The sequence below is a fragment of the Eufriesea mexicana genome, unplaced genomic scaffold (genome assembly GCF_001483705.2).
Source record: "Eufriesea mexicana isolate 0111107269 unplaced genomic scaffold, ASM148370v2 scaffold265, whole genome shotgun sequence".
NCBI lineage: Eukaryota > Metazoa > Arthropoda > Insecta > Hymenoptera > Apidae > Eufriesea > Eufriesea mexicana.
In genome coordinates this window covers 69,464-83,350 of record NW_016908444.1, presented here as the reverse complement: position 1 = coordinate 83,350, position 13,887 = coordinate 69,464, and the positions used below count along the sequence as shown (strand labels likewise).

The 13,887-nt window shown below is 51.7% G+C and overlaps 1 protein-coding gene across 1 annotated transcript in view; it reads right to left on the bottom strand.

Moving 5' to 3' along the window:
- Positions 1-13,662, bottom strand: part of LOC108555753 (homeobox protein B-H2) — a 28,853-nt gene extending 15,191 nt beyond the window's left edge. Inside the window, exon 1 of the mRNA XM_017911546.1 lies at positions 13,218-13,662. Within this exon, the coding sequence (XP_017767035.1) occupies positions 13,218-13,662 (445 nt within the window). The remainder of the gene's footprint in view (positions 1-13,217) is intronic.
- Positions 13,663-13,887: the final 225 nt, after the last annotated feature.

The following is a 13,887-nucleotide window of genomic DNA, read 5'->3' as shown; positions in this document are numbered from 1 at the left end:
GCAGCCGCGTCGAGACGCCGCAAATTATCCCCCCGGTTCGCCGGCACCCACGGAGAGGGTGGGATTCCCCGAGGAAACCGATTACACCCGATACACGTCGGCAAGTTGCGCTTCTCCGCGTCGACACGCACACACGCAACCACGCACACACGCCGGTTCTCCGGATCAAATCTGACGCGTACACGTACCACGCATACTACCCCCTCCCTGTCACCGATTCATCTCCCTCGAATCTCGTTAACGTCGTTCCTTTATTTTTCTCCTCGGCGCAGACACGCAATTTCCCTGTCTCGATTGCGGGAAAACGCGCGTATCGGCACACACCGGTGTAACGTGCGTCGAGTTGGAAAGAGCCGCGAGCTCCGAGCGTTTCGGGGGCACGATCGGGGCCCGTTGTCTCGATTGCGAGAGGTGGTGGAGAAAATTTCGACGAGGCACGCGGAAGGAATTAGAACGGAGAGAGAGAGAGAGAGGGGGGGTATCGGTGGAAAATTGGAGGATCGGTTGGCAGGGTTGGAGGGAATCTCGCGAGGGGCCCGATCAACCGACTGCACCCCCACGGGAGACGCTCTGCGGGCTTCTAAAAGTATCTAAAGGACCGTTGTCGCGAGCTCATCGATTGGAACGGTCGTGGGTGGTGCGGAAGGAACAGACCGGAGGGATGCAGTAGGGGAAAGGACGCGGAGAGACGCAAAGGAGACAGAGAGGGGAGAGAGAGAAAGAGAGGGAGAGGAAAGTGGGATGGTAGAGAGCCAGTGGATCGAGTTAACTCGGACGAAAGCGTGGCTCTTAGCCTCCGTTTGATCGGCCAGATTCGCTCGAACGGATCCAGCGCTGGTCCGCCATGTTGGGAAAGATGGCCGACGATCCCTCAGGAACAGCTCGTGGAGGAATTTCATCGTAGACTGCAGCTCGAGTCGCGAGACGCGGCAGAGATAGGGGGAGAGAGGGCAAGGGAGCGACAAAGGGCGGGAGGGGATAAAACGGAGGTTGGAAAACTAAATTTACTATGTGATACACTTAGAGACCGGGTCTCAACCAACGCAGTTCTCTTTTTTAGACACTTCCGAGATGTTGGGCTGCAACTTTTTCACAACCCCTCTCTGGTATCCCTTGCCGAACAGAGTTCGAAGTAACTCGAGAACTATCGCGAAACAGTCGTCTCCTTTCGTCTCCTCTCGTTTCCTTTCGTATCCTTCGTCGCTGTCTTCCTCCTCGGCTTCTTTCCCCGCGAAAGTGCTCTTTCCGCGCTTCTTCCACCGCTTGCTCCCACAGCACGTACTCGCGAGCTTTGTCCGTGCGCTCGCTGCTCGTCTTTGCGAGCCTGTTCCCCGCTTTGTACGTTTCACTTTGCCCAGCCCGGTAATAGGAGCCGATGCTCTCGAAGGGGACTCGCAGCAACGTTTTCCGCGACCTACGATTCCGATCGAAACCACGCTCTCCCGACGCGAAAATCGCCGACCTCTAGCTCCACGTCAAAAGACATCCCTCCACCCTTTGCCCCTTTTCCCTGATCTCTGATCGACCATCGGTTTAATTCGATGAAAAACGAAGAGCCTCTGCTATCTCCCTCTCTCCACGAGTACCCCAACTCGCGGTACTTCTTTCGCTCCACGGTGACAGCGTTCCTTTGACTTTTCCACCACCTCGCTCCCTGCGTCCCTCGCGAGATGCCTCGAGTTTCGCCCGTCTTTTCCCCTCCTCGAATATCATTCCAGGCATCTTTCTCTGGACTTTCGAACAAACACCGTATATCTCGGTTGTCCGCGCGGCGCGCATTTTCCATAAACTTTATTCTTCTTCTCGCGAGACAAGTTTCGACTTGGGACGGCAGCGTCGAAACTGTCAAGAGCGTGCGGTATCTTTGATCGAGAGCTTTATCGTTGCCGTGGCTGTGCGAGCTTCCTCGAAAATTCGACGTCGGTACGCCATAACCGATGCAAGGGAGATAGGAGAGATACGGGGTGGCAGCGAAGGATACGCGCGTTACGCGCTCTTTCGCAGAGGCGAGGGGTAGATGAGCGACAGAGATGGTTTCCGCGAATTCGCCGGGCAGACTATACGCGCACGCCGGAGACTCGCGTTGCTTTAATTACGCTCGTACCAGGTAATTGTCGCAACGGACATCGAAAAATACGACGGCGCACCGGATACACGGCGTGTATGCGCGAATGAAAATTGTCGTGTTTCGCGTGCGACGGACAGAGAGGGAAAACGAGGCCCTCGCGTGCTACACCGGCACCAGCGCGGTACAATGTGTACGGACGTAAAAGTGAGATTAACAGGATGTTTATCGAGCAATTATTCGCTGGCGCAATTAGTGCCAGCACGGCCAACGCGTCCACGTCGCCGACCAGGTATCGTCTTCGCTCCAGTCCACGCGAAATGTTGCTTCCCCGTTTTACAACGAAACGCGACACCTGCAGGATGTACAGGCGATTACGGCGGAACGGACATACTCGCACGACCGATTATACGTCGCCCTGGGAGACCCACTATTTTTCTCCCATCCGCTATGATCGATTAAATCGACTCGCTGCCAGATACCATAGGAATTTGTGAATTGGGTCAGCGAATTCGAGATCGTCTACTTTAACGATGCCTCTGGCTAGCTAGGGGGCGCTGAAACTTTCGTACATCGATTATTCGGGGTATCAAAAATTACCGATTACTCTGTACTTTCGTGTCCAAACTAACAAGCAGAGTGCGAGTCCTTCGGGTCATAAATTTAGTCGAAACTGTACGGGTTTGTAGATTTAGTCGTCCGGTTTAAGAAAATATATCGTTATAAGGGCTCAGTAGAACTCGATAGTTCACGAGATATTTATGATTAGAGTTTTATTATTGTCTCAGTTACAGACTTTTTTCGAATATTTATCAAGTGCAGTTGTGGCCTAACGGCGATATCCGAAAATTTCCACAAATTGGTGGCAATTTTCGGATGTTGTAATACCACTTGATAACTATCGATAACTATCGTTAACTATTTGGAAAAAATCTCTAATTGAGAATAATTTATTTATTTATTTATTTCACCGGTAAACAAACACCCTTTATAAAGAAGTAACACAGTAAAATGAAAGTAAGAATAAAACTAAAAGGAGCACAATTACATCCAAACTTATACAGGAGGATTCATTGTTCTACATTATAAGTACGCAAAAGGAGACTGCAAAGTACGCAGTGCTTATAACTGAAGATTTATAGCCTCTAGCAATCTGATTGCCTCAGCCTTAAAACTATCTGAGGATAAATTGAAAAAGTTAAAATAATAATGCTTTAATCATAAATATCTCACAAACTATTTATTTATTTATTTATCGAAACTTACGGGCAAAGCTCTTATTAGTAAAGCGATATAAAATATGCACTCGTCAGATAATAAAAGGTAACAACAGTATACACCAAGTTACACAGAAAAAATAAAATTAAGTAGAACAGGATTACGTAACAATGAATAATTCCACGAAATGATGACAACACGTTGTTGTGTGGTGCCTAACAGCCTTATCGAGTAGTTGCCCTTATAATGGTAATTTTCTTCAACTGCATGACTAAATCTACAAACCTGCAAAGTTTCGATTAAATCAATGATTCGAGGGATTTGCACTCTTCTTGTAAGATTCGAGGAATTTTATCAAATCACGTTATTTAAAAAATTTATAAATCAGCCTATTTTTGAGCTCGCTGATTAACCCTTTGCACTCGAGAGGTGACCTTTAGTCACCATTTTATAAAATTTGGAAGATCGATATTGGTTAATATATAAAATTTAACGTAACGTAACAGTGTGCGAGGTATCGAAATCAAATAATTCTACAATTCTTTATTTATTGCTGAAAAAAGTATCGACAGTTTTTTTAGTAGAGAATCGTTGAATTTCTGCTCTTCTCTAGCCAAAAAATCGTCGAGTGCAAAGGGTTGATATTAGCATTTATCGAATCGGGGGGATTAGAGGTCGGCGATTAAAATTTGTAAAACAGATTCGTGAGAGGGAAAGAAGGAAGGAGAATTATCGGAGGAATTAAGTAAAAGACGCGCGTTAACCTAATCCATGGAGCGCGACGATCGCAGCAGCCTCTGCTGCGGGGCGCTTTTTATCGCGAACTGTTACGTGCGGTTTACATCTACATTCCGCGAATGTTAACGGCATTGCGCCAGCTTTGCGGGTAAAAACGCACACCTGCGGACTAGTTAGCCGCGGCGCAGCCCGCGACGAAATAAAGCAATAAGCAAATGAAATCGTCGCTACCGGCGCACAATGGAGGAGCCGTCACGGACTCTCCACCCTTCCGTGCCGCCCCCATACGTCCGCCCCTGTCCACCCCGTTCTACCTCCTCTTTCTTTCCAGCTATCTCCGCCGGCCATAAAGCAACGCGAAGCAACGGTTTGCGAAACTTTTATTATCCCGGGCTTTACGATCTGTCCGGGTTAACTCGCAACTCCATCGGCTGGCCGGGGCACCATCGTGCAGCCGAGTTTTCGCGTTACAACCCGTTCGTTTATTCCTCGTAAACCGACCACCGCCGTCCTTCGCTCGGGGATAATTAGAGATAAGCAGTCAGGGACAACCGTTTAGCTAATCCACAAGCGTGGATCGGTTATCGATACCGGGGTTATAGATATCTCGGTGATATCTCGGGGGTGGAGCGGAGAAATTCGGGGAACTCGCAGGAATTTAGCTTTCCCGATTCCAGTCACAACCCCGGCGCGTAGGTTCGCCCCGTGTCGCACGCTGGCCTTTCTTGGTTTGTACGCACCCTCTCGCGTATTGTGTACAAGGGCGGTGGCACTCGACGGGGGTAGAATCTGACCCCACTTCTGTATTGTGTTACCGTGTCGTCACCTTTGGGGGTAGAGAACACCGGGGATAATGTTATAGGGTTAACGTTTTATTGCCTGCCCACTCTATCTGCAGTCGCCCCGGGGGACAAACTGCCAGTGAGAATTTGAAAAACAAACTGCGAGCACGCCGCTCTCGAATTAGCGTCCCGTATCGTATCGCATCGCATCGCACAAGTAGTTCGACTGCTAATAGAGCGGCCATGGCATCCGCGAGGGAAACGCAGTAGCGTCGCGTTCCCTTTCAAACGAATTTTCCAGAATCTTTGATAAAGTTTGCGTTCGTTATCGCGCGGTTACCCTCTCGGTGATTTTGCGAACGCGCGTTTGCGAAGGCTCGCGAGCGTTTTGAAAAGGTTCCCGGCGGCGGAATAAGGACAAGGAGGTGTCGAGTGTCGGCTTGTACAATGATCTGTCGCAGCGTGGAAACATTATAGGGAAAAATGCAATCGGGAGTTACTGTCAGATCGAATTATGCGAGCCTAAGGTTTCGCGGGGTGCATAACGAGCGCGTTTCTCGAATTTCATGGGTGCATTCCGCGTGGCCGGTGAATAGGAATACGACTACTGCACCATGGCGATCGTTCCGAAGTAATTAGCTAGGACACCGGAGAAGTTTTACGCAGTTTCCTCGACCGCACATATTTTTCGTTGGCTCGTTACGGACCGCCGATATTATCGTTTCGAATGTCGATAACATGGCCGATCCGATCCACGGGGTTTTCGCAGCCACCCCCCTCCCCTCAGGGTATGGAAATTAATTCGATCGCGGGAGAAACGTCACTTCCGACACGAGGTTGTCGACGGTGAAAAGGCTAGGACAAGATGGAGGGTGAAACGGGGACACACCGGTGCCGCAGGGTGGCTAGGGGAACGAAGTCTAGAGCAATGAGTAGCTTACCCTAATTGCGAGTGGCCGACGGGGAAGTATTTGCGACTTGTTTCAACTTCAAATCGGATTTCCTCGTATCGGTGAATCGAATGTTGCGCGTGCATTGACCGAAATCCGGTGAAAGCTCGTTCTCCCTAAAACTCGCAACGATCGTTGTCGCGACGGATATTTTACGTTCCGGGAGATTCCATTTCGCGGGAACGGGTGCTGACGCATTTGCGCGGCAAGTTCTCGCGTAGGTATACGTAGATCCCGGAGGAAGGTTTCCCGGGGAAAAGGGGAAAAGGGGAAATCGACGAAATAAAGCAATAAGCAAATGAAATCGTCGCTACCGGCGCACAATGGAGGAGCCGTCACGGACTCTCCACCCTTCCGTGCCGCCCCCATACGTCCGCCCCTGTCCACCCCGTTCTACCTCCTCTTTCTTTCCAGCTATCTCCGCCGGCCATAAAGCAACGCGAAGCAACGGTTTGCGAAACTTTTATTATCCCGGGCTTTACGATCTGTCCGGGTTAACTCGCAACTCCATCGGCTGGCCGGGGCACCATCGTGCAGCCGAGTTTTCGCGTTACAACCCGTTCGTTTATTCCTCGTAAACCGACCACCGCCGTCCTTCGCTCGGGGATAATTAGAGATAAGCAGTCAGGGACAACCGTTTAGCTAATCCACAAGCGTGGATCGGTTATCGATACCGGGGTTATAGATATCTCGGTGATATCTCGGGGGTGGAGCGGAGAAATTCGGGGAACTCGCAGGAATTTAGCTTTCCCGATTCCAGTCACAACCCCGGCGCGTAGGTTCGCCCCGTGTCGCACGCTGGCCTTTCTTGGTTTGTACGCACCCTCTCGCGTATTGTGTACAAGGGCGGTGGCACTCGACGGGGGTAGAATCTGACCCCACTTCTGTATTGTGTTACCGTGTCGTCACCTTTGGGGGTAGAGAACACCGGGGATAATGTTATAGGGTTAACGTTTTATTGCCTGCCCACTCTATCTGCAGTCGCCCCGGGGGACAAACTGCCAGTGAGAATTTGAAAAACAAACTGCGAGCACGCCGCTCTCGAATTAGCGTCCCGTATCGTATCGCATCGCATCGCACAAGTAGTTCGACTGCTAATAGAGCGGCCATGGCATCCGCGAGGGAAACGCAGTAGCGTCGCGTTCCCTTTCAAACGAATTTTCCAGAATCTTTGATAAAGTTTGCGTTCGTTATCGCGCGGTTACCCTCTCGGTGATTTTGCGAACGCGCGTTTGCGAAGGCTCGCGAGCGTTTTGAAAAGGTTCCCGGCGGCGGAATAAGGACAAGGAGGTGTCGAGTGTCGGCTTGTACAATGATCTGTCGCAGCGTGGAAACATTATAGGGAAAAATGCAATCGGGAGTTACTGTCAGATCGAATTATGCGAGCCTAAGGTTTCGCGGGGTGCATAACGAGCGCGTTTCTCGAATTTCATGGGTGCATTCCGCGTGGCCGGTGAATAGGAATACGACTACTGCACCATGGCGATCGTTCCGAAGTAATTAGCTAGGACACCGGAGAAGTTTTACGCAGTTTCCTCGACCGCACATATTTTTCGTTGGCTCGTTACGGACCGCCGATATTATCGTTTCGAATGTCGATAACATGGCCGATCCGATCCACGGGGTTTTCGCAGCCACCCCCCTCCCCTCAGGGTATGGAAATTAATTCGATCGCGGGAGAAACGTCACTTCCGACACGAGGTTGTCGACGGTGAAAAGGCTAGGACAAGATGGAGGGTGAAACGGGGACACACCGGTGCCGCAGGGTGGCTAGGGGAACGAAGTCTAGAGCAATGAGTAGCTTACCCTAATTGCGAGTGGCCGACGGGGAAGTATTTGCGACTTGTTTCAACTTCAAATCGGATTTCCTCGTATCGGTGAATCGAATGTTGCGCGTGCATTGACCGAAATCCGGTGAAAGCTCGTTCTCCCTAAAACTCGCAACGATCGTTGTCGCGACGGATATTTTACGTTCCGGGAGATTCCATTTCGCGGGAACGGGTGCTGACGCATTTGCGCGGCAAGTTCTCGCGTAGGTATACGTAGATCCCGGAGGAAGGTTTCCCGGGGAAAAGGGGAAAAGGGGAAAAGGGGAAAAGTGGAAGTTACTCGGAATAAAGGAAAGTGGACGCGGTGGACGTGGGAGCGGACGTAGACACCCGGTGGTTGGTTCGAGCCACACCGAAAGTCGGTCCTTCCGACATCAAGGCCGGGCTCTTGGTCACGCAAAAGTCGTGTTAGCGACTCGCCAAGTGGCCTCCTAGCAGTCGTCAACGTTGCTCTAGGGGGTTCGCGTACACGTGTCCGGCTTTCCGTACGTGGTCAGGGTGGTACACATCGGCGATGATGTTCGTGACCGCGCTCGCGTGTTAATTGCGACTGCATCGGGCGTAATACGTGGAAGGAAATTTTGGCAAACCGAGATGCCAGTGGCAATTAACCGCGGTGACGTCGACGAACGGGAGTTTTTTCACCGGCGCCGGCTTCCACTCGAGAATCCTGCGTCGGGGATAGACGCTGCTCGTTATTGGGTTAATGATAACCCCGTTAGAAGATGGAGCAACCGAAAATTGCCGGAGGAAGTCGTTAGAGGTACCAGGTACCCGTACCTGCCTGCGCTCAGCCGCGATGGTAAATAAATTTGTCGGTCGGAAAATGGCGATCGCGTTATGGAGTTTTCGCGATATACAGAAATAACGCGAGATACGCAATCGGGCTAGATTATCGTACGATTAATTTACAACGCGTGCAAAGCGTCCAGTGTTTACAAAGCGACCGATCCTAGATTAAGCGAACATGATTAATTATTCCAACGCTGGCGGAGTCAGCCGTTTGAAACAATACACCCTGACCCGATTAACTCGGCGAGATGTTCGTGTACAATGACGTTCCTCGAAGTCATTACGGTTCCACGATGCGACGATAGTTTAACCTTTCTCCGCGATCGACGTTCCCGCTCGTGTCCTTCAAAGCGCGACCAGCATGACGGTGCCTTTGCACCCTCCGACGCGTATACGTCTCCGTTCTATTCCATTTCTTCCACCCATGGATGATTTACTTGCCAGGTTGCATCCTGTCTCCACGATCGCTTTACTCTCGGTCCTACAATTTTCAATGCAATAAACAACGCAGAAGCTGCCTATTTAAAGGCAGCGCAAAGCGAGGTCAGCACTGTCAACGCTGGAACGAGGTAGTTAAGAGGATTTGCGATGGCGAATCTCGTTAAGCGAACGTTGAAAACCAACCGCGCGAATCCCAACGACGCCGGTGTAGCTCACTGTCGTTCGAACGCTACAAAGGAATATTTAAGAAATCCTAACCCAGACTTTTCAAAGGTTCACGACTGGCAGCCGTGTCTACCGACCGCGCTAACCTCCGCAGAGGTTACCACGCTGACCTCGCGTTCCATTTTCCGCGCAATTGATACCGGCTGTGCGACTAGGCCGCGGTCGAGGAATTAACCCCGAAAAGCGTCTCGTCTCGCCCTTTTTCCCTCGGTTCCTTTCGAAAATTCCGCTCTCCGTTCTAACCGCGTCTGCGCCCAGGCAGGCCGATACCCTTTGACGTTTCCATAAAGACGCGTCAGAGGCCCCCGATTATTCGGAGCACGGATTAATCCTCGGCAGATAGTCTCGTCGGAAAGTTGACAGCCGGTTCTCGTTTGTCAGGCTGCTCTCTCGCATGGGGCGCGAAAAAACTGGGACGGAGAGGGGTTCGGAGGAACGGAGTCGAAGTGGCCTTTCGTCTCGGCGGCTACGAGTCTCTCATAGAATTCCTAATCCGCGCCGAGATCTAAACGGTTGCCAATCATTTCCGGTTCTCGGATTAGTCGCGCGCGGAAAGTCGGTTGCCGGTAAGGGCGTGAAACTGGCTAGCCCCAGGACCTTCCGGCCCGACGCCAGACGCCAACAATGAGTCCCGGGAACGAATGTTGGCTTCGTAAGCGGATTACAAACGATTTGTACACGCGCCCGAAAAAGTCTCCATTTCGCGCGACGTTTCCTCGTGCGTCCAATCTTCCATCGAACTATACCGCGCCTGTCGAACCTCGCGAGTCACTTTCCAGGCTAGATGGCAGCGTCTCTAACATCGGTGGTCCGATTTTCTCCGCGAGCCAAGGATCGACGCCGTGGGATTGCATTGTGCGCAGAGGTTGTACGTAATAACAGAGACGCGTCGGGCGGATAAAAAATCTACGATTGATCGTGGAAAATTGTCAGGCTCGACGCCGCGCAAGCGTGTCCGACGGCAATTACAACGGCGTTACTCCTCCTAATTGGCTTTCGTTAATTCTTTATTGGATTGAGCGAGCAAGGTGGACAACGCGGCAATTATTCCCACGAGATTAGATATGCACACGAAACAGCTGTACGCGCGATAACGTCTCGTCCACGGCGACGCTTCTTCCGATATTAAAGAGGAGTCGCATTCCGATATCGCCGCGTGTGCATCGCGCGCCGTTGCCGCGGATCCAGAGGAAAATCGAGGGACAAAAACACGGCGAAGACAAACATCCTATCAGAGACGCATCGGCGAGCAAAATAATTACTCGTATCGACGTTTTGTAGCGAGAGAGAGAGAGAGAGGGAGACAGAAAAGAGTCGATCCCGGCGAGAAAAGATATCGAAAGAAACGATGTTCGCGTCGAAAGCGTTGATAGATCGGGAGGATGGATCGTGTATAATCACCGGTTCAATCATCCGGAAAGCATGTTCGCCGGCAATTACAACGGCGTTACTCCTTCTAATTGGCCTTCATTAATTCTTTAGTCGACGCCGGGCGACGATTAGCCGCGTGTGAGGTTAACCGCGACTGATAACAGCCCTCGAGCATACGTTATTCGGTGCAGAGAAAAACGTCGACCGCGATATCGGCCCTCTATCGCGGCACACGTTTTCCCAGGAATATTTCACCTTTTACGAATCACGATTTCCCATCACCGTTCGGCTGGACTCTCGTTCTAGTGTCCCCTTATCGCGAAACTGCTTTGCTTCGCGGGTATCGCGGTATGCGAGGCAAGGACGTCGATTATCGATCAGCGTAACGCGGTTTTCCAGATTATTTCTTTTTCTCTTTCTCCCTTTCTCTTTGTCCTTATATACATAGACGCGTGTTCCGTTTTTCCGTGACCCCCTCTGCTAAGATGCAGAGAAATAGCTGCTAATGGAAAAGTTGTATACAAAACTGTCTACAAAACTGTACACACAGGTCAAAGACGCGAAAAGACAAAACGGAGGGGCAGGGCTCGCCCCCGCGTGGCTAGGATGTAGAATTTATTTTAGTATTTAATTTTTCGCTAGAACGCGTTCGATCGTGGATCCCGAGCGGCGAGAGGGGAGAAGATAAATCGGCGCGTGTGGCGGTAACACGGTTACGTGGAGAGATCGATATCGGGGCGAAGAAACGATCCGGGGGATTCGCGATTTTACCGGGAGGGTAATTGTTTAGAGGAGGATAAAAGGTTCTTTCCGTTTTTGCAAGAAACCGTCTATTCGGTTCTCACAGTCAGAAGCAGTATTAGTGCTCGGAACCGTGTCTCTAATCACGTAGCCGTAGTCATGCGCGTAATTGTTCTTAATGTACTTTTTGTGCAAAATAAGCCGATTACGATGTAAGCGTATGAACTTAGCCTCGAAGGAAAGTACCGTGGAGAGTCGATCGACGGCCAACGTAAAACGGGAATGTACACGGAGAAGGGGGGAAAAAAGCTGGTTGTAAATTGACGGAAATCGTCCCGAGATGATTGGTATTAGTCGTGCTCTCCCAATGCCTCTGTCAATGCGGCTGCGGAGGTAGCTGGAAACTGACAAATGCCTGTAATTACCGTTTTTTTCGCTAATAATCGTAACTCGGGGAACATCGCGGCTCGGCGTTTAATCGCTAACGCTGCTGGAAACGTTCTCGCGACCGTGGCAGGAAGTCCCGTTCCTCGATGTTTGGATAAACAAGGGAGAAGAACGATCTCGGGCGTAATTTCGAGTTACGGGTCGGTGAATCGGTGGAAATAAAAAAGCCGCAGAGGAGAGGGAGAGGGGAGGAGGAAGAAAAGGAGAATATCTATAAACGAGAACGAGCTGAAATAATGGACGGAAGTGTCGAAACGGTAAGCTTCGTCTACGGGGGTAATGATTATTCGGGATTCCATTAACCCGAAAAAAACCGCGAAGGCCTCTAATTAGGGGACAGGGGCCGAAAAGGAAAAATCAAACGGATGGTTAAGAAGCGCGGTGTTCTATGAAATTTCGAGAGGCAAATGGATCACGGGGCACGTATTATCGCGCAGGCCGGGATCAGCTACGTCCTCAAGGGTCAATAGCCGTGAAGAAGCATCGGTCGATTAAAGGAGAGGACCGAGGTAAACTCGCGACGCAGAGGTCCGTAGCAGGTCAGAAATGACGAACGAAGGAAGCGTTGGGCATAGACTCTCGCTCGGTTTCTCGGTGTATCCCTTAAAAATCGATGGTAATTTAAGGCTCGCGCGGGGATTCGTCCGTGGTGGAAAATCGTTGCTCCGGCATCGAACGTTCGCGACGTTTCCTTTTTTCCCCTCCATTAGCGAGATTCCTCGCGTGGTAGGCGCGTTATCGCTCGGACTGATCTCTCGCGGAGTAGGTTGTAACAGGCCGGTTAGGCTTGGCGACTCGAACGCTGAAACGCGACGTCGAAGCGCGAACGAAAACGGTAAATTCACTTGGCACTCGGTGGCCGGGCCCCAGGGGGCTAAACGGTGGAGGACGGCTCACGACGGATAGGAGAGGTGAACGAAACAAATGAGGGTAACATAATTAAAGCGTTCGAGCGCCGAAGTCCAATTTGAGACCATTAAAATCCCTAAACGATGTCGGGACAGAGGCGGGTTGATGGAGGAGAAGGGGGTCGGGTGTGGTAGGGGGGCGGGGGAGAGGGGAGGGACTGTGGGAGGAAGGCCTTTTATCTCTCGGGAAATATCTGATTCCCGAAGCACAGTGGAGTCGCGTTTTGCGCTCGCAACCACCGACGGCCACCGACACGATCTCTCACCGAGTGGAACATCCGGTCGGGACAGTCCGCCCCATAAATGTCCTTGACACCTTGGCGAAAGTCCACGCGAGCGGTCAGGTGAACAAACCGAGCGGCGAAATTAATTTCGCGCCTCCTTCGCTCCTCTCTCCCTCACCCTCGTTTCCTCCCCTCCTCCCACTCTTTGCCGTTGCTCGTCCCTTCTCTACCGCCAGTCGGCACGCCAATTAGCCAACGTCGACGAACGACGATTAAAGGCCGCGCGCGTATGCGACGAACCAACGTCGAATTTCGATTCCGACCACCGCGCTATTCCCCGCGCTTTGCCCCGCGCTGTGCCCCGCGCTGTGCCCCGCGCTGTGCCCCGCGTTATTCCGCGTAACGAATTAATCGCCCCGCGCTCGGCGTTCGTGGAAATATTACCGAGCCGAGAGAATCGAGATAAGAACGTAATTGACCGCTTACCATTGGAAGTAACGGAAGCACCGTCGTGATGACTGGCGTCGCTGTCCTCGTCGAGGTTGCTATTGTTCAAGGATGTCCTCGACTGATGCCTGACACTGAGGTCCCTCGGTGTCGAGGGCGGACTCCCGGGCGGTTCTTGGCTCTGCAGGCCCGCCTGATGCATCTTGCTGGACGCTCCACCGAGGATATCGGTGATCATAAATCGCGATCGTTGCGGCATCGTGGTCGAGGTGCCGCGTTCCGGCCCGTTGTTGTTACCGTGATTGTTGTTCCTGGCGTCGAGCCCATTCGACAGACGTTCCACGCTGACTCCATTCCTCTCCACGATGTTCTCCAACCTGTGCGCCTCGAGACCGGACATCCTGCTCAGATTCAGACCGTTATTGGCCACGGTGACGCCGCTCTGAGCCGCCACGTGGTGGTTCTGATGATGATGGACCGTCATCACGGTACACGTAGGTGGTTCCTTCGGGCTACGGGCACCTGCAGGTGCCTCTGTCGCCACCCCAGGACTCGCCCGGTACCTGGGAGACAGAATCTTGCCGACGGTGACGGCGTCGCCTTAGGTCAGGAACTTGGTTTCACCGAATCCCCGCGAGCACCTGCTGCACTTCACTGTATCCGATTTATCCCTTCGAACGCCGTTCTCTCTTCTTCCAGTCTCTCTTTC